Source organism: Hyposmocoma kahamanoa, unplaced genomic scaffold (assembly GCF_003589595.1).
Source record: "Hyposmocoma kahamanoa isolate Upper Pololo Valley unplaced genomic scaffold, ASM358959v1 80, whole genome shotgun sequence".
NCBI classification, from domain to species: Eukaryota; Metazoa; Arthropoda; class Insecta; order Lepidoptera; family Cosmopterigidae; genus Hyposmocoma; species Hyposmocoma kahamanoa.
The window spans coordinates 8,106,753-8,128,699 of record NW_020654051.1 but is presented as its reverse complement, the minus strand read 5'-3'; the positions used below and the strand labels follow the sequence as shown (position 1 = coordinate 8,128,699).

General features: G+C 35.6%; 1 protein-coding gene across 1 annotated transcript in view; it reads left to right on the top strand.

The window, feature by feature from the left end:
- Positions 1–21,947, top strand: part of LOC113233776 — a 98,497-nt gene that overhangs the window by 27,040 nt on the left and 49,510 nt on the right. The window contains exon 3 of the mRNA XM_026468974.1: positions 6,038–6,176. Coding sequence (XP_026324759.1) covers positions 6,038–6,176 — 139 coding nt within the window. The remainder of the gene's footprint in view (positions 1–6,037; positions 6,177–21,947) is intronic.

The following is a 21,947-nucleotide window of genomic DNA, read 5'->3' as shown; positions in this document are numbered from 1 at the left end:
TCTTGTCTTGTCTTGTCTTGTCTTGTCTTGTCTTGTCTTGTCTTGTCCTGTCTTATTTAATTTGGGAAAACAACAACCTAATACATAATAAATACTTAATACAACACTAACCTTAACATACATTACAATTTTTTTGGATAGGCCAATTACAGCTATCCAATAAAATAATTACACAAATAGACGTAATGTTAAAAGTAAAAACAAAAATATGAATGAATAAATTTAAATTAAATTAAATAAACCTGTCTCTGATAAAAGAAAAACAAACGAGAAAGTGAGAGAAAAAGAACATTAAAATAAGATAAATAGTGCATGAACATCAATACATAGTAATAATACAGAAATACATAGATATAATACATTAAACATATAAACACAACACTATTATGTATTTAACATAGAAATATATAACGTCATACTACCATTTTGTAAGACTGCGAACCTTGAATATATTGTGCAAATAACCAAATGATATTTGAGTACTACAACTGACTAGTCGTTTGATAGTTTTAATTTAACATTTGTTTTGAAGCAGCGTTTAGAATCTACGAAGGGGTCAATGTGAATACACCATGACAATACCATCTCTGAGGTTCCGGGTTCGATTACCGGCCGGATCAATGTAGAAAACTAACTTTTCTATATTGTCTCTATATCGTGTTTGTGGTACCGTCGTCAATTTCAATTTCCGTAACATAAGCGCTTTACTTACTTACTTTAGGATCGAAGCAACGTTTGCGATGTTGTCTGATATTTGTTAACCGACCAGAAAAAAGGAGGAAGTACGTCAATCGATCTCAAATCGGTGTCAATTCGACTTTATGTTTTTTTTTATGTATGTTACGCGTTTGTTTTTTGTGAACAGATTTTGATAATTCTTTTTTTGCTGGAACGAAGGTACCTCGGTAGTGGTCTCATTTGGGGAAAATATTCCACCTCTGAGAGTAGCAGACTAGGGGATGAATGACTTTTGAAGTCGGTGTTAAAGTACTCTGTACTGGGATTATTTATATTTATTTGTGTGAACCTGGCCGATCCACTGCAAGCTAGTATTCCTTGTGATACAAATGTGTCCTATTATATTAATTAAAAACCGTGGTAGCTTAATGGTTTCACTTACTGCCTCTCCACCGCTGATCGTAGGTTCGAATCTGAGCTCGCACCTCTAAGTTCCTCGGGGTTTAGGTACCAAATTTAATTTTAAATTTACCATGAGCTTTTTGTTAAAGGAATGCATTGTGATGCGTGCACGTTGAAGAAGCTTCACGATCCTCGAAAGACATGTGAAGTCCCCAACCCGCATTGGGCCAAAGTGGCGGACCATGGCCTAAAACCCTTGCCTAAAACAGATGTTATTTATATTAAAAAAATAAATTATTAAAAACATTGAAATGTTACAAAAGTCACAACCTGTTGAAATTTACCCAACTATAATAAAATCATATAGATTTACTTTCAACAAACAAGATCGTCATTACAGTGAATAGTCATTAGTGACTGAATAAAATATGAGAATACGATAAGTACAATGGTACATGTCGCTGACCTACTTATTACGGAATGTCATTTCAGCTCTGATGTACTGAATCATACAAATAACTGCCTATTACCAGACAAAATCTAAAACACTATCAATACAACTAATGGCATTGTGTTTTATTTGTTATTGTTAGACGCAGTTTACAATGGAAATTAATTTTGGTAACCATAGCATAATAAATTTGTCAATTGTGTAACGTATAAGATACGAGCCAAAATAGGTCGCGCGTCTTTCGGAAAATTCACTCGCATTCCGCACATTACCTATATAATAGTCGTAAAATTAATTATGGCATGTACAATTTCATTACAAAGCTTCCCCTTCCACCACCGTTCCACGGCAATGTAAATAGAGATTTAATCATTGTTTTTAATTATAGATACTGCCATGGTCTTGGCATGTTATACTACCATAAATATGAGAAATAGATATATTTTAAAATAAACTGTCTGGTGTGTACCTTGAGTGTTTCGTCGACTCATAAGTATCTGGCCCAAAAACTCAACTGGAATGACCTTCCACCTCCAATGAAAAACGCTAAAACGTTGTTTACTTTTAAAAACCGATGTAAGCAATGGGTCCTATCTGTACAAAAATCTAGTAACAACTGGTCCTCAATCAAAACTCCTTTTTTAAATTTAAATGTATGAAAAATATATATAAATATACATGGAAAGCCATTCAAGTTTAACTTATTACTAGTTATTACTAAAGGTAGGTTATCACTAGTGTACACTCCGCATATTAGCTTGGTGCAGCAAGAGAACAGCTAGCTAGGTGAAGACTGAAAATCAGCAATGCTGAGTTTTTAACCTTTTTGTCCACATCACTCAGTTTTTTTTTCTATTCGTTTATTTAAGTATTGTGTTCCTTATGTTTTGTGGAGAAATAAATACCTTTTTATTTTATTTTATTTAACTGCCTCTGTGGCCGAACGGCTACCAGGCCGGACTGCCTGGTTCCAGGTTCGATTCCCGGGCCGGGAGAAATATTTGTATTGCCTACATTTGTTTCTCGCGTGAGTTTGGGTGTAATTTGTGGTTGTCTATGTGTGTGTCCATGGCACCCGCGACACAGGGTTTCCCTAGTGCGGTGCTATGTTGAGTGTGTTCGTTATTGTTATTGTTATTGTATTTTATGCGTACTGATATTCGACGCTGTTTATGAGAAATATCGTAGCACCATTGACATGAAGTCTGCTACGTCGTTGTAGCAACGGCTACGTGCAGTTTATTGCTACGCGGCTTATAATAGCGCTTCCATCAACATATTTATGACCAAGAATTGGCACCCTCAGTGTAATAAGACCAAATCTGCAAATTGACAACTTTTCCGGAGAGAGATTTGAATATTATACGAACAAAATTAGGCGATAACTTTTATGTACTTATATAGGAGAATTATAAAATTTCACACATTATTATTATTTCCTTAATAGCGGCCACTCAGTGTCAGGCAGTTTCCTTCGACGAATGTTGTCACGTACGCCTCTCGGTTTTCCGATCAGAGTTGCTATGGAGCGGCCGTGTGGTTCCTATTCTAATACGAATTAAACAAATCAATTAATAAAACTCTTTGAAACACAGAGTGTTTTTGTTCGTATTATTTTTATGATTTTAATGTCATAAAAGCAGTTTTTGACATATGATCACACGTGACTTTATTATACCATTGTAATTATAGCATGAAAAATAAATTACTGGCCAATTATAGTACGTAAAATTTTGATTGAGTAGTAGTGAAATTTTCATCTTTCGGGACAGGCTAAGGTATCTAAACCATACAGTCAGATCTTAGATATTAATTTTTCTTCAAAAGTTAAAGGCTGTTAAAGGCGTAACTTTCAATAGGAAATATCATATAAAGCAACGATATCATCTGCGTACTATATTTAAGTCTTTGTTATTGCGAATGTTAAGGCGAATCATGCCCAATTAGTTTCAACAATTTAAACTAATTTAGCTTAATTAGAATGACACGTGTCAAAGTTCATGAACCAGTGACAGAACACTATCAGTGAAATCGAGAATCGATGTTGAAGTATATCGACTGTACATATAATGGGAGTTCGTGAGAGGTACCGGCCTTGCCAATGGCGTCCGCTATTAGCAAGTTTAAGTAAATTTTTATATTATTTCTACAAAACTACCGTACATAGTCATTTTTATTTGACATTGGCGAAATTGTCGATTATTTCGATGGGGCCATTACATTTAAAAGAAGAAGAAGACTGTACATCGACTTATATTTTAATCAGTGTTACTATGATACGGTAGTAAATGAAATCAACTCAATAATTCATTACTAAGAACCCATAGTACACATGCGTGACACCACAATCTGTTAATTTTTTTAAGTTTAATTTCCATAAAACGTAAATAATAGTGGCAAACATTGGACAAAAATTCACCTAAAAATATATGTAAACATATACACAATTCAACAGAAAATAACACGACGTAGCTCAAAACGCTATGACCAATTTACAAAAAAACTGATATCAATCACATAACGTTTAAAAAATTACCGCCTATTAAAGCTGAATGAGTTAATCGATTTTGTGTGTTTGTCACGAACTTTTTTCCAACGGGCGTAACTTTATTGTGTGAAGTTGTGAAAATTAATATTAATAATATCTTTGTTTAATTAATTCGGAAAATGATTTTCGGAACGGACATGAGTGAATTATTTGTTTTTCAGTCACTTGAAAACAAAATTGTCGATTTCAATAATGGTTTGTTAATGAGTCGTAACGTCAATGCGAAAAATAATTGCTATTTTGTCGTATCTTAAAACAAACATTTGGACGGACACGATTTGTTATTCTATTCAGGTTTTGAAAGGAGGTTCATGTCACTATTACAGTAAATCTGAACTTGGAAAAAAATAAAGTAAAATTGGCAATACCATACCCATAATACCGCCTATTATCCTCCCCTCCTTATCATAACTAACGTACTCGACTTTTTTAGCGAAATTGAGTTACACATTATCTGGAATCAGTGAAACGAGATTTACAACCCCCTATAAACGGTATTTTTAAATCTTGTTTAGTTTCCGTTTTAATGTTAAGCAAAATCTGCGTAATTGACATTTTCGGAGAAAAAAAACTTTGGATGGCAATATCTCGAAAGTTACCAAAATAGGCAAAGTCCAATAATCATTTATTCCATATGTAAAACACTTACACTTGAAAACGTCATTTTTTAAGCTACTGTTCGTTCACTATGCTGACCTCCCTGAGAAGAACGAGCAAGAAACTCTAGGAATTGCTCTTTTCAAATAAACTTAAATGCTATGGAATACACTTTGAATCATAATTGTGTGGAATCTAAACTCTTGTTGTCTTTCCATACTTCTTTATCTAAAACATACTCTTCAATTTTGTAATATGACTTTTCAACTAAAATATTTTTAATGTAAGTTTTAAACTTAGGAAATGATAATCTTAATATATTCTCCGGAATCTTATTATAAAAACGTATACAGTTCGCCATAAAAGAATCGTTTACCTAATTTAAACGAAGTCGTGATACTATGAGTTTGGACTTAGTTCGAAGGTTAATATTATGGACATCTTTTTTCCTAACGAAATTATGTATATTTTTACGGGCATATAAAATATTTGAGTTAATGTACTGCGATACCACAGTCATGATACCAGTCCCTTAAACTTTTCTCTCAGGGAAACCCGAGAACCTAAACGGTACACAGAACGAATCGCTCGTTTTTGCAACACAAACATGGTTTGTATATCTGCCGCTTTACCCCACATAAGAATCCCGTAGGACATTATACTATGGAAGTAACTAAAGTAAACTAGCCTAGCAGTAGCAACATCGGTAAGCTCACGTATTCTACGGACTGCGTATGCAGCAGAGCTTAATCTGCTGGCTAAGGAAGATATATCTGGAAATCATTGAAGTTTACTATCTAAGGTCACTCCCAAAAAGACAACTTTTTAACAAGGTCTAACTTTTCTCCATTTATTTCTATGATTGGACTAGTCGATTTCACATAACGTTATTTAAATTTAACACACTTTGTCTTCTTGGAAATAGCACTATCGACAACTGAGTCAAAGTACACCTCACTCACAAGAGTCACTTGCCACTGCAATACAAGACGTACTATGATACTAGGAATTTGTGTTGCACTATGTAGGTAGCTACATAGTGCAACACAAATTCCTACAGAAAAAAAGTCAAATAATTTTTATTTCATAGGTAAGCTAATTACACTTGAAACTGTCGTGCTGATTAAACTCTACTGCCATTCGTAAGGCAGATTCCTCTGAGAAGAATGAGCATGAAACTCTAGGGGTTGCTCTTTGTATAATATATATACTTTTGAATATATTTATCATTACAATATTTAAATGAAATATCTTAGATCGAGAAAACAGAGAAAAAGAAACAGAAGCAGAAATAGACTGTTAAGTATAATTAACTACTCACTATAAGAACATTCCAATGATTTTGTAATGTTTGTTCACAGTTGTTCAACGGCGATGCTTTGCGCAGCGATCATGACAGAGCACTGGGAGCATGTTGGTTGGGAACGCACTGCTCTTACTGCACTCGCCAACGCATCGAGCACCGCTGTGCAGTGGCTGCTTGACGACAAAGTCGCTAAGGTATACACACCTTGTAAGACTTTCTTTTTCATTTCATTTATTACAAATAAAAATTTTACAAAAATGTTTTAATACAATGTAACACAAACGATGTCGTTTTCCTGTACATTGATAAATTCGTCGGCAATATTCTAGCTGCGCTTATATCTATTCGGGTAGGTACGTATGTATGTTTGTGTGTGTAACTGGTTCGGTCGTATTCAAGGTGTGTGTGGTATGGTGAAGATGGTGCGTGAAAGAGTGAATGAGTGGACAAATTGTTTATTTATATGTGGATGCGACTGTGTGAATGAAACCGGTTAATAAATTTGTTTCTTGGATTTCTTTCTCTACAGTGTCTTTATAAATTCACATTTCACATGTAGACTACTGCAACATTATCTTGTCAAATGTAACGTAAAACACATAGTAGGTCGACATGCCCAAAGGATTAAAGCTCTAATTTTATATATAATAGACAATCTTAGAGCGATTACACACGACAACTTTTAACAGCGATGCAAGCGCGCAACATCATCAATACAAACGTGCGATTGCAACTCTACATTTGGGATTTATAGGCGATTGAATCGATGCGCATCAAAGCGCTTAAAAAAGTAAAATAAAAGTTTAGGGGCTTGTGCTACTTATGGACATGTAGGCGTTATGATTTGATGGCTAAAGTATTTCTTTATAATATGATTGTCCCATCTTCCCACTTGGAGTAGGTATATCTTCCTTTAGCAGGAATGAATGCAACATGAATGTAACTTTCAATTTTAATGGAAAAGTTCTTTCATCACACTTGGTCGTAAATAAAGTTGTATAATGTGCAGCAGCAAAACTAGGTGGTATTTATCATACATGGTTATCATACGATAACGTTTTTGTTAAGGGGCACTGACAAGCGGCCGACTAGGCTTCAAAAAACAGGAGACTTTTTATTTATTTAAACTATTATACATTCAGTGAGCTTTAGTACACGGCACATATAAAATTAAAAGCTTTTTTATTACATTCATACATTAAGTCAAAGCATAAAATTTTAATACTTAAAAACATTATTCTTTTTTACGTCATTTTTAAGATTCTCAAAATGTTGTAAATATAATATGAATGAACTGTAGCGTTTTTAAGTCTAATTTTCCTTTTATTTTAAACTTTTGACGAAAAACATCATGCCACACAGGAATAGCCATTACAAACGTTGGGGCCATTGACGCCCTCGCCTCCGTCTCGGGTTTTGAACTTGTCTTCTATTCGAAATTGTCTACTTACCAACCTTGTGATATAACGTACTATTACATAGTCGATACAGAATTACATGGTCTATGTTGTGATGTAAATAATTCATTTCGTAAACATTGTAAATTACACTCATAAGTGTCATTAGGGATGATATATTACATACTTTACTAGATCGTGACCTAACTAAAACAATGACGTAATTTATGGTTCTTGGCTGCCTGCAACCAACAACTGACTACAAAGATTGTAGTCAGTTTGTCATTATGAATTCTAAACATTTTATGAATATTGTACACTGAGCCTTATCTCACTTTCGATATTTATCCCCACGGAAGAAAAAACAATGGAAGTGCCTCAGGCCTTGATTACTATCAGATTGCTGAATGACGATGAATTAGAGTTATTTATTTAGTTCTCCATAAAAGAAGTGACAATATTGCAGGGATATAAGCTTTACTTTCGTTTCCTGTAACAAAAATTATTTCGATAAACTGAAAATTTAATAAAATACGACTTACTGATGATATGAAATACTACTACGGGTAATATTTTTAGTGCAGCTATCATTTTTGCACTAGAAAATTGCACAATAAGGAATTTTTCTACGACTTTAAAGAATTTACGTGAAATAATGACTCAACCATACCATACAAAATGTGGCTAAAGTAAAAGCGAAAATGGCGGACTGAACTCAAGCTGATCTAAGGAGACCCAATGTTGGCACGCTTCAGGCGCTAACTAACCACGTTTACTGTATTTATTATTCTGTGTTTATCCCTGTTACCGAAACCACGGCGTAAATCCATAAGGAGGATTATAAAAACTGCTTTGTCTCCGCTAGCGAAAAATGTAGAGCAGCGGTTCTCAAGAAAGCTTGAAAGAGTATTTGAGCAGTGAGCTTTAACAACCGTGTAAAGTACATGACTGTTTTGAATTATACAGCAAATTGTGCAACGGCCCAAACGGTCAAGTACAACTTATAAATAACAAAAGTATTACGCGGTACCTAAAGGCTTCAACACTGTGAACTTATAACGGAGGTATTGACGGCAATCAGAAACACATGAAACGATTCTGCTTTACAATGTTGTCGAGCAGGCTAATTGTAAACTCTGTTGTAAGGCATGTGATTTATGGCATGTTCTTGTTTAGGTTTGGACCCCATTTGGCGGCACGCATCAGTATTGCGTCCATACTGAGCCTGTTGTTCTATGTACGCTTGTGACAATGCCCGTATGCAAAACCACTATTTATTATTACTACTTATTACTAACTTTTTTATAATATCAAGTGACGGGACGAACAAGTCGTGCGCCTGGTGGTAAGCTACACGCCTGTCCATGACGAAGCTTTAAATCACAAAGATCTGAAGGGCACTGCCACTGCGCTCGTCGCCCTGTTACATAAGTAGACAAGTCCTATATGCCTGTAATTTACCCCTACCCTTCCAAAACGGAACGCAGTAACGCTAACATAACTGCTTGGTGGCAGAAATAGGTAAGAGCTCTATTATTAGTATAGACGCTGTGCTGATGCTTACTGACAAGTGAGTTACAACGTTGCCCCTATTCACAATCACCTACTTAAGAAAAGAATCAGCATATTTTCTAAAAATAATTTTATTATTGATGCGGAATACTTTCTTTTATAATATCGGCGTCTTCTTAATCAGTTTTTACAATTCGTAGTACGTCAAAAAAAAAGTCAATTCTTCTCATTATTATTGAAATGACTGTACTGACTTTACAATTCTATTTAAAAGTTACTTTACGATCTACATCATAGGATGAATAAATGAATGTTTATTTGCATAAAACATGGTTTATAGAAGGTGGTACAAATATGCAGAATAAAACAGTCCTCATATTTTACCGCAATATATGCAAATCTATGATCATCTACATTTTGGCAGCTAAACAATTCTAAAGCAATTCTCATTAAGTCACTAAAGCAATTGTATTGTTTATGGCATACATGATGACCAGACATTTAATTTCTACCCTTTGACTCCTATTACCTAAGTAACTGGATAACCAGTGAAGTGTTAATCCTCTAAGCCCAAGATTTCCCTGCTTGTGGAGAAGCTATTTATGGGACACGAAACCAAAAACAGTAGTCATAGCCAGCGAAAATGTATTAGTTGCTGGTAATCCTTTATTTCATGTTAATATTAGAAGAAGGTTGATGTCCTAAAGAAAGTTTCCATCTTTTTTGAACTGACATTCCCGACGTACAGTGGGTACGTAATTAAGGCTTGTTTTCAGGAAAGTTTTAGAAACTTCAACCTAAAGCTATAAAGTAACACTCTCCAAGAACAGTATTAAATTACGTGTTCGGGTCTTTAATACGAATCTATTCGCTACATTCGCTTCGCTATAAATTACAGACTTCTAATTTTGGTTCGGATATAGGGGCTATAAAATCTTTACTGCTCTCAATTGCAGTTCAATCTTTCAATGTTTATTTAAAGATTGTTTTATTAATAACTTATTTTAAGCGGAAAGAATACTAAGCCAACTCATTACATATACTTTTATAGGATACTGTGAAGAATTTGAGTACGGTCGCACATGATTGGTTTGTACTCAATTTTGCCTGTCATAAATCATGTAAAGCACAAGATAGCCCGGAGGAATTGATATTCTGTCTATCCAGCTAAATGTTGACGTTAATACCACAGTATCCTGTAAAACTTACGCTAGTCTTGCAGTTTAAACGACTGTATCTATTAATTGTCAAAAGGAGTATACTTTATACTAGTATTATTCAAATATATATACAGCATTAAATAAATAAAATTCTGTAAAATGGTGTGTAAATATACTTACATTTGTTTTTTTATGACACCAAGTGACGGAACGAACAAGTCGTGCGCCTGATGGTAAGCGACACACCTGTCCATAACAGTTGCAGTGACACTCAGACCTTTAAACTGCAAAGATCTGAGGGGCACTCCCACTGCGCACATCACCCTGAGATATAAGTTGACAAATCCCATGTGCCTGTCATTTCAACCTTACCCTTCAAAACCGGAACGCAGTAATGCTCCTATTACTGCTTGGCGGCAGAAATAGGTAAGGTGGTAGCACTTCCCTGGACGAACTCTTTCACAAGGAGCTCGACCTTTACATACAATAGAAAAATATCTTATCGAGGGTCACGCCCTGCCCTCCCATTATAGTAATATACTGCCCTTCCGTATACCTGCTACATTTCTGGTAAACAAAATGACAGTACGTCCATTTTCACGGGATGTCGCAAGGGCCGTTGTTTTTACCTTGGTTTTAGTACTCTCGATTCTAGTGAAACTGGTATTAGACCCTGTTATATAGGTTGTACTCGTTAAGTGTGCCCAGACAATTATTCTGTAAATATAAGGCATATTAAAAACCTTTACGAATACAAAACTCGAACAGATAGAAAACATTTTTTTTTTCGTCGACCCGGTGGGTCTTGAACCCACGTCCATGCTGCACCGTAGCATTGCTCTGTACCAACTGAGCGACGGTTCCAGTTACCGAGCCGTCGAAATTCTACTATGTGTTTTTGTTATATATCTTTGTACTGGCTTTCGGCATTAATGTGGTGGGACGAACAAGTTGTGCGCCTGGTGGTAAGCGACACGCCTATCCATTTAATATGATATTCGTAAAGAGGCTTTGGTTGACCTACTTTAAGAGGTAACAATAAGTTTACAGATACGAAATTGCTATAAGTAAAACAATAAAACTATTTTTTTATTGAATGAAAACAAAGTATGTACAAATATATACATGTAAATATTAGGCAACATCACTTAGGTTGCTCAGATTCCAAAGTAAGTAACTAAAGCACTTGTGTTATGGAAATCAGAAACAACGACGGTACCGCAAACACCCAGACCAGAGACAATATAGAAAAGTTACTTTTTCTACATTGCCCCGCCGGGAATCGAACCCAAAATCTTAGAGACGGTGACACCTTGAAAATAACTCATCCACGGAGGTCGTTGGTGTGTTTATTTCGGTGGTGTGAATTAAATGCAAAATTTTTATTCAAAGCCGTTGTTCGAAACTAAAGCCTCTCTACGAATGTCTTATTTAAACGTATGGGAACGTTTAATGTAAACATTTTGGATATTTACGGAATAATCGCCTGGGCAAACTTAAAGATTATACCCTGTACATAGACTGTATAGCAGTACAGTTGACTTGATAATTTGGACGTCGGACAAAGTTTTGGGAAACTTAGGGAAACTTAGCTACTGTCATTACAGAGATTATTCGTATTGTCTTGACAGTTCCGTCAACCCATTCACAAAATAGCGAAGTAAGGCACAAAAACTACTGGTGAGAACAGAAAGGAATCCGTTCAATGAATAACAACGGGAATATTAAAACTTGCCAAGAAAGTTGGAACTATTGTGTTATATTTCGCCGGATCGTAGTTCTGTACAATTTTTCAAGAACTTATTCGCCCTGAAAGTTTCTTTGGCAATCGTAACACGTAACGACACACTTTGTCAAACTTCAAATTTATTGCTGGAAAAAATGAGGGAGGTTTTTTTGGTGTAAAAATATTGTTTATTTGAAGACGTAGATTGAAAGTTAATTCAATATTCATAAGCTAATTCGATAAAAACGGGATTGACCTTTGAATGTTCATTTCACTTTGTTGACCGCTAATTGAAATAATTATCGTAAGTAGTCATAATAAATTTTATTTTAATAAAGCATGAACAGAAAGATAGAAAACTACTGGAATAAAATAAAAGTAGAGGATGTCTTATTTCGTCTCGTCTTGTCACGCAGACGGAGCTCCAAGATTGCTTCGTATAAAGGCATTCCTAGCTGCTCTACTAACTAGAACATTTTTCTTCTTGACATCTCGTCCAAACAATATTCAACATTTGGAAAAAGTTAGGAGACAATTGGAAGTATTGGAGTGTTTTTTGTGTAAGTTACGCGATTACTCCGACAGTTGTTAACTGATTTCAATGTTTTATTTATTTATTGAAAGATACACCATCAACTTAACAGAAAAGAATCACACACAAGGTGCCAAGACACTATAGGTGTATCAGCACTAAAAATTTTGAGTTAGCCAATGTGATACAAAGAATAATGTAACATAATTTATTTTTATTTTATTATTAAGGAATAACAACAGCCAACTTAAATACATCTTACAACGAACAATATTTGTCCTAAATAACTTAGGCCAAAATAGTTATCCACAATGACATACATTTTGAAGCCTTGTAAACGAACAGAACAAAACAAAATTGGTAGTGAGCTTAGAGAATTTTAAATTAAATTTTATTTAGGGTTTAAATTATAGTCTACAATAATTTATTTGTCGTGATAATACATATATTAATAACAATAATAATAACATATACTGAAGATATAACTAATGATATATTATATAATATATAATCGATAACATGTATTTATATAATTATATAAAATTAAATCTTAAAAAACAATACTTTAATTAGTTTAAATTGGTTATAATAAAATAAATAATTAAAAACGTTCAATAACAGCAATAATTGATTAAAAAGGATTTAAGGATGAAACAATTGTTTGCAATTGCGAATAAACTGTTTAGTGTTCCCTACATGAAAGATGTCTGTCACTGTCTCTGGTCACAGTCAAGTCATTGTATGACTGTATGAGTCTGTTCAGTTAGTTTGGCTCGTTCGGCTACTAGACAAAACATTTTATTTGGCAATGGGGACTCTAGGCACTCTACGAAGAACGTTTAAATTGATGTGGGCTAATGCCTCTGACTATAATTCTTTTTATGTTGAAAAAAGGGTATCTTAGTACTCCCATCCGAATTTGTGAAAATAGTCTACCTCTAAGCGTGGCAATTAAGACATGAATCCTGTTTATTTGATCTCATCCACTTCCCTTAACCGATTTCCATTATATTTATAAAAATATTATAAATTTACTTTTACACATATATTCAAGTTCTTTTTTAAATCGGAATCCCTACAGAATATCGCAAGTAAATAAGTTGATAAAGTTATTTAATCCAACGATTACTCAAAAGAAATTATAAGAAAAGAAGAAGAATCACGACATTCATGATTATCAAATATTCAATCTACTAATGTTTTTTTCAACCCTCCTTATTCAAATGACTATCAACATAGTACACAAACTACGACTCGGCAATAAATTAGATAATTTAAAACTATTGTATATAACAATAAAGTTTCTTGATACTAACTACCCAATGCTCAGTGTAGTCACTTCTATAAGGCTTCATTGCCACCAGTTCACTGTTTATTTCATTTTATTAGGAACAACAGCTTAACAATTAGTGGCAATCTTCGGTCAGGTATAACATGGGTATAACTAGCTAACGCCAATGACAATTGTTCAAATTTTAACACAAAGTAATAAAATGTATATATGTATGTATGGTACGATCTATATCTATGGTTGTAATAAGTTAATGCGGTCATTCAAGATCTAGTGTCTGCTAACTAATTTCCGTAGCAATTTTGATTAGTATATTATTGTATATTTGTTAATGATTAAATAATAATAACGCAACACACTCATAGCCCTAGTGAAACTCTGTGTCGCGGGTGCCATGGACACATTCATAGACCACCACAAATTACACCCAAATTCATGAGAGAAATAAATGTAGGCCATACACATATTTCTACCGGCCCGGGAATCGAACCTGGGACCTCTGCGTGGCAGTCCGGCAACCGTTCGACCACGGAGGCAGTCAACAAAAAAGGCCTTGGAGGCAGTTAAATAATATTTCACGATACATTCGAGTATTGGAATATTAAATAACAATGTACAATAAAAAATTGAATACTTAAATAATAAAAATTGCCACGTAAATTAGGTATGAGGTAAGTAATGACTGAATGATTTTTCTCGCTGACTTCTGTAATATAATTGGAAATTAAACTAGTTTTTCAGATCTAAATTGCGTTTATATATGTTTTTTCAATCAAACCAACATTTCGGACCTTGAGCCGTAAGTATAGGACCTGTAAAAGGGCCCAAAACGTTGGTTTGTTAGAAAAACCAAATATCCAACAAAAAACTTAAGAACGAACCTCGCAAGTGCGTTTTCTTAGTGAGGATTTGTGGAATTTTGAGGTTCAATTTTTTTACGATACCAAGTGACGGGACGAAAACGACGTGCGTCTGATGGTAAGCGACACGTCTATCCAGTTGCACTGCCACTGCGCCCGTTACCGTGAGACATAAGTTGACAAGTCCCATGTGCCCATAATTTCACCAGCATCCTTACGCTTCAGAACCGGAACACAATAATGCTTACGTTAGCGCTTGGCGGCAGAAATAGATAAGGTGGCAGTACATCCCCGGACGAACTTTTTAACAAGGAACTCTACCGCTACTAAATATAGATAAGTTTATATAGATAAGTTTGACTTAGCTTAGGAGTTAGCTACTTTACTTACTTAGCCACACTACACATTAGCTACACTACTTTCTAAATTACTATTGTATGACGAGTGTTATTACCATCTTCTCATCTGCACTGTGTCTAGTACTAGTGTTTAATTCATTTATAGAGAAAAATTATAAAGTAGCTGTAAAGGTGCTGTAGTATGCTTAATAGGAGACTTCTGTTACTATTATTGTACAATCAAAACTTGTGAAGAAATAAATGTGACTATACTTATATGACTGCTTTTTTATTACATTCGTATAATTGACACAGTGTTAAACAACATTGTACTTGTACATAATATTCTAGTTTTAGTTGCGTTTGAATATGGCGGTCGTTAGTACACCTCTGGGAAACTGCCATGATATAGGTCGAATTAATTTGTATTAACTACTTAAGACACAGATTAAGAGGTACCCCATTTTTTTATAGGACTCAAATTAAACGTGAAATCGTCACATTAATTAAAGTTATTGAATTTTAGTATTATTAGTGCTCCTTGTGAAAGAGTCCGTCCAGAGAAGGACTGCCACCTTACCTATTTCTGCCGCCAAGTACCTGTTTGATTTTGAAGGGTAAAGGTGCTGGTGAAATTCCAATGACATAGGACTTGTCAACTTATGTCTCAGGGCGACGGGCTCAATGGCAGCGCCCTCAGATCTTTGCGATTTAAAACTCAGAGTGGCAGTGCAACCGTTATGGACAGGCGTATCGGTTACCACCAGGCACACGACTTGTTGGTCCCGTGACTTACTATCATAAAAGAACATTTCATAATTATTTTAAAATGAAATGGAGTGTGATGCCCCGAATTTCACAATTTATAGTTTTTAATATAATAGTTTCGCGTAATAAAGAATGTATGTGCGTTCGGTATTCTACCTGTGCTATTCAATTTATAACGGTATCGAATGCCCCGTATACTGACTAGAACGAAAGTAGCTGCGTTGCGTCGTCGGGTTGACGATGGCACTCAGTGAAAATACTCAGCCTTTGCTTGAAATGAACATTCCTGGTACTCTCGTTGACAATCTTCCCGCCAAACTGTGGGTAAATTTTATGGCAAAATCTAGCCTCATCTACCCTGTAAACCTTGGTTCATCTAGGAAACCGATTCCGAAAAATATTACCTATGCAATTATTCGCCTTCGCTTCTTGAGCTCACACATGTACTCCTGTATTCTTGGCTGAGTTCCGTGTTTGAGACCACTCCCTGTGCGAATGGGGTCTGACAGAAGGATCCCTCGAGCACCTGTTTTTTGACTGTAATCGTATCGTCACTCTTATGTATGATATCCTCCCTCCTAAAATCCCCCGTTCCGTTAATCTCAACTTCCTCCTAACGTCAATCCATTCTCCCTTTGTGCATGTGCTGTGTAAATTTAATTAAAAAAAATTGTTTCTGTAATAGTTTGTGTTGGTTCTCTATCGTTGTAGCTTAGACTATGGAAACCAAAGGACATGTTATATTGACATATATAAATCAGACGTTATATGTATATGATGCATTTCGACGTTGAAAACATAAACATGTTATTGTCTTTGTTTAACTATGGCGTGCCATCTTAAGCCAAAAGAGATAGCATTACACTGGTCTCATCAAACATGAGAATCGAAAATACGTAACATCATCTTAAATGCCAACTGTCCTCATTTTGCCATTTTCCGTATTCCAGAACTTTACTCAATGCTGAAGTCAGGACTTGAGTATGATTTCAAGCACTGGAAGTACGACCGTAATGGCAAGGACTTGCTTATGATTTCTAGTGCTTTAAATCATCATCATTACTCAACTCCTGACTTGAGCATTGAGTAGAATTCAGGAATACGACACTTAGAGATTTGTAGAGTCTCCTCTCTGTGAATCCTGTCGAAATTCCCCGGTCTATTTTTAAGATAAAACGCGTGCATTCCTCAACTCGACATTAGCGCAATCATCGATTACTTCGATGGGGCCATCACTTTTAAAAAAAGAAGACGCATGAAATGACATAATTATTATTATTACTTTCCGTTTTATCTCTCTATTTTTGTTGCTGATCACGTTATAATATAAACCAACGAGACTGGGCCATCTTCCTGCCCAGTTGAAGACTCACACTTGGACCGCTGACGTCGTAGTGAAGGAAAGAACGCATGAGTACTTCACTATCCTTTTAGCCAGGACAGCGCAGGCAAAGAATTACTAGCGCCCTAAACACAGCCGCGTGACTCGGCTTCCTTACGCCACAATATGTATTAATTCAAGACATATATTTAAAGATACCACTATCCAGTCATATATTTACTACACCTATGGTGTACATAACACAAAGCTGTCATCAATTATCGTGTTGACTGTCAGCAAAGTACAAATAACAACAATTACGACGAGTTGGTCGCGTGTAGCCGGCAATAAACGTCGACAGTGCCACCTGCTTCGATCAATGAACTTCGAAACCCTTGTAGCTAGTCCTAGTAGTCTATCATACATAAAATGCGATTTATTCCTAAGATATGGGGGTTCAAGGATTTTATCATTACTTACATTAGATCGATCCCTGAGTCGAGCATTATTAAACGTCAAGACTGCGCTTGTATTCCAGAATAACATTAATATACTGCAGATCTAACAAACCTGCTGCAGACCTTTCATAGCTATCTGCGACGTTAGTATGGCGAGTGTACTTATTTTACGAAACATTGTACATAACGTTGCTTTACGTAAAGATTTTCTCGCTGTTTTTGATAGTTTATTCTAAAATTGACTTGTAAAAATGAAAACTTTTATTTTTGTCACTCCAAGAACGATGAATTATAGTGATTTATTACTATAATTCCCAAACAACAACAAGCACAACAGCAAAAAGTTTGATTATGCCACTAAACTTTAGAACAAACTATCAAAAACAACAAAAAATTTTTATTTTTATTATTATTTTTATAATACCTAGTGACAGAACGAACAAGTCGTGCGCCTGGTAAGCGACACGTCTATCTATGACACTTACAGTCCCACTTAGAGCTTTAAATCGCAAAATCTGAGGGGCACTGACACCGCACCCGGTCACACTGAAACTTAAGTTGACAAGTCTCATGTGCCTGTAATTTCACCAGCACCCTTATCGTTCAAAACCTTAACGCAGTAATACTCACGTTACTGTTTGACGGTAAAAATAGATAAGGTGGCAGTATTCCCTGGATGAACTTTTTCACAAGGTGCTCCAGTGTTACTATTAGTAAATTTATTGCTAGTAAATTTTAGAATAAACTATCGAAAACAACGAAAAAATCTTGACTTGTTATTGCTTATCAGCATCCATTTAATAGTGCTAGTTAGGACTACTCTGTTGTCTATTTAAAATGTAAAGTCTCGTCTTTACCCGCCAAAATGTTTCAAAAGGTACAAGAACACAAATAAATATAAGGGATTTTACCTTTTACGACAGTTCATAGCACACTTTACCATTTAGCAACAATGTAAGGTCGTAATATGACCTCATCCTGTATCCACCATATTATTTCCCCTGATAGAAGCTATAAAGTTACTACCTTTAATGTACTGCACGGTTATCGATAATAACAATATGAATCTACTTTGTAAAACCTTATAATTCCAAAATAGTAATCCTGATATAGATTTTCTAAATTATAATCGGTTATGTCTTATCGGTACGACGATTCGATTTATGGATGTAATGAAAGGTGTGAATATTTTACATGTCATCAGATGAGAAAGCATGCAAGCTAAATATTGAGTAAATCTTTAAAAAGTTGAAAGGAAAACAGAACAATGGTTACTAATTAAAGTTACAACGGATAATACGTCCTCAGGTTGGATACTGAAAACAACAATGATGACGTTATTGTATGCTAATAAATATGAAGAAGCGATGATAAACTGTTGCGTCTTATTTGAGATGCCAACGGTTCTAGTCCCTGTGGCGACAGGTACTCGACTTTAATTTCGTACTCACGTCCATTTGTGAAGTCGAAGGTTCACCTTCGGAAAATACGCGCCGTCGAACACACTGACAACGCTTCCCCGCGCGGAGGGGCGCGGTGAACCGCAGGGCACGGCACACTGCGCTCCACACTACCGCGCAGACTTTTAAGCTTAAGGACATATTCAGTTTTCTACAATAGATCTCGACTTCGATAAATTTATATTTGCTATTGAAAATCGACCAAATTTATCATATTTTCTTAAATCTCTGTATTGAAGTTGAAATTATCCATTTATCTGTCTGGTTCGTAAAAAGGGATGTATCCAATGCCTTCGGCGTCTTTTTATTTGAGTAAACAAAAACCAAATTGACAGTATAACTGCAGCGTCCTGAATGAGTTCTGTATTATTAACCATTCTTGTCAAAGAAGGATCTCGGCTACATATACAATCACTACGGCGATGAACTGCGAAGCGAGTACCTACTTTAAGTGATGCGGGGCCGCTAGAGCGCAGCCCCCGCAATGACTAAGTCGCAAATTGACGCAGATCTGCGTCTCCGCCTCCGCGCCCGTGATTCTGCGTCTCGCGCTCCGTCGCGAGGCGCGGTGCAGTGTGTTAATCGCCTAAACCCCCAATCCGTTACTGGCCATTGTGGCCTTACTTAGAGGAGAACCGTGCCCAGCAGTGGGACGTACAACGAATCGATGTTGATGATGTTTATGATTATACAATAATAAGTATCGGTGGTGTTATGTATAGGACTGTGGGAAAAAATTACAAGTAAGACAAACATAGAATTTTAGTGTACAGGTAACTACGCCTTAAGTTTAAAGTTTAAGTACTACACAGAACTTGGTGAATTTTTATTTTGAGCTGAAGCCCTATAGTTATTAAATTCACATTTATCCCCAATCTTCAAAATTGGACACGCCGCGCCACCCGCTGTCCCATCAGTCGTTGTCGGGCGCTTATAGACGACGGATCAGAGTCAAGTTTTCTCCGCCTGTTCGTATTTCATTCATTTGATTGGTTGACTTGACAACCTAGGTATTCAATAATCATTTTTATTATCTGGCTAATTTTTATCATCAGAATCCAAGGTTTCTTGGCAACGGTATGACACAGATAATTTTATATTATTTTACAAAAAATTTACTTAGCGTAACACTTGATACTGACGAAATCCTAAAAGGGCACCGCCAATAATTTTTATCATGTATGACAGTGTTTTCGTGGAACTCGGTTTATTCGAAAATAAGTGCGATTATTGCTTAGTAGAGTCCCTCAATACGCAGCCATGGAGTGACGGACCCAATAATGCGCGACCGTGTAATTGACGGCCAAGAATCCAAATCCTGTACTCGGACTATCGGGCTGCACATTCCAAGTCGCACATTATTGGCAGCGCATTAGGTATTGGTTCGTATCGAGATTTAGAATATTTGGAAGCCAGTGAATATTCAACCCGATAATCCGTGTACATCATAAATGTACTCGAATTATTGGATCGGTTGTTACTTTAATGGGCATTCTTGGTCCACAAACAAAGATTCAACGTGATAATACCCGTCCCAATAACCCTGTAATTCATGTACATGGCCTTCATTTATTGGCCGGAAAAAATCCACCCCAATAATACACGACCAGATAACTCATGTATAGATAGCAGCACATCAAGATACGTCAATGTGAATGTGCGTTGTGTCAATGTGCGTTGAGGTATCTTGTTCCGTTGCGCTGGAGGCAATTTTCAAACAAAAATGAGTAGTCTGATGTGCTGTTGACTGTACATTGAGAATATCGTCCTCTGATTGGCTGAATGGCTTGTACCTATTGGTAGAAACCATTTGACAGACAGTGCTGGGGTTACTCCCATTCTCCGTCCAACATCTATCCGAAACAATTAATGTTATAAGCAACACTCGACCAAATTAAAAGGAAGGAGAAGCTTCCTTGGATAGGACTACAGATTGAACTTCTGAAAGAGTTTACTCTGTATTCCTATCTAAGGGTGCAAAAACTACAGACGTCTTTAAGAAATGGCTTTGATAGTAAAAAGTTACGGCATCGCGGTGTATCTAATTGGTAACCACAAACAAATGTCCATTAAATTATTAACAAAATAAATACTTAATCGCATCATATTACTACCAGTATTATTTTTAGTTTCATAATTTGCTGCGTTTTAAAATGCATAAGAACCACGTGTTTATTAATTTATGGAATGCGGTGAAGTTCCAAAAGAAACATCTCGTGACCTCGTCGTGACGTGAATTTAAAAAAAAACTAAATATTTACGTATAAGTAAATTGAGTGAAAACTATAAATATCATAGTTATGAAATTTACTCCCGTGCCTACGTTTACGTATACAAATTATGATTTATTATTAATTTAATATAAACCAATTCAACAACTATTACAAACAAACACTTTGTTTCTGTTAATCATTAAATAGGATTGAGAACAATGTTAAGACATCATTATTCAACAATTATAAACAATGATACCACATTTTCAATAAATATTTAACATATCATTCCAATTTATGACTTACATTTCCTTTTACTGCCTTGTCCGGTTTTTGCAAACCTTGTGGCAAAATTGCTTATCACCAGTTGCTAAAAAGTAAAGAAAAATACAAAAGAAATTAATACTAAAGCAAAAGAGATATTTTTTTTTTTTTTTTTATGTAACCAGTAGGCAAACGAGCAGACAAGCCACTTGAAAAATTAAAATATATATTAAAATACCACATTATGAACAAGACTTATTTATTATAAACAGTTCGTCTATTGCAAGACATGACGATTGGCTTCGAGTTGTCGGGTCGTTTGTTCTCGTTAGGGACGATAACACGCAGTCAGTAAATGTCCAGGCAATTTTCGCCGACCCAATTATGCAAGTACATAATTTTGGCTCCAAAATCACGGTCGCGTATTATTGATCGGATCCATTAACATACAACCAAGATTCACCGACCCGAGAATTAGGTACCTACCGACCCGATATTTCAAGTATTTTGGTTTCCATTATTGGCTGCCTGCTATTGAGCTGTGAGATTAAGGGTCGGTAGTTATTTAGTCGTGTGTTATCGACTTGTTTCGCGAATGTTCAGGCAGGAATTGCCAGCCCGAGTTTTACCGACTCAATAATCCGTGTACCTACATGGACTTGGAT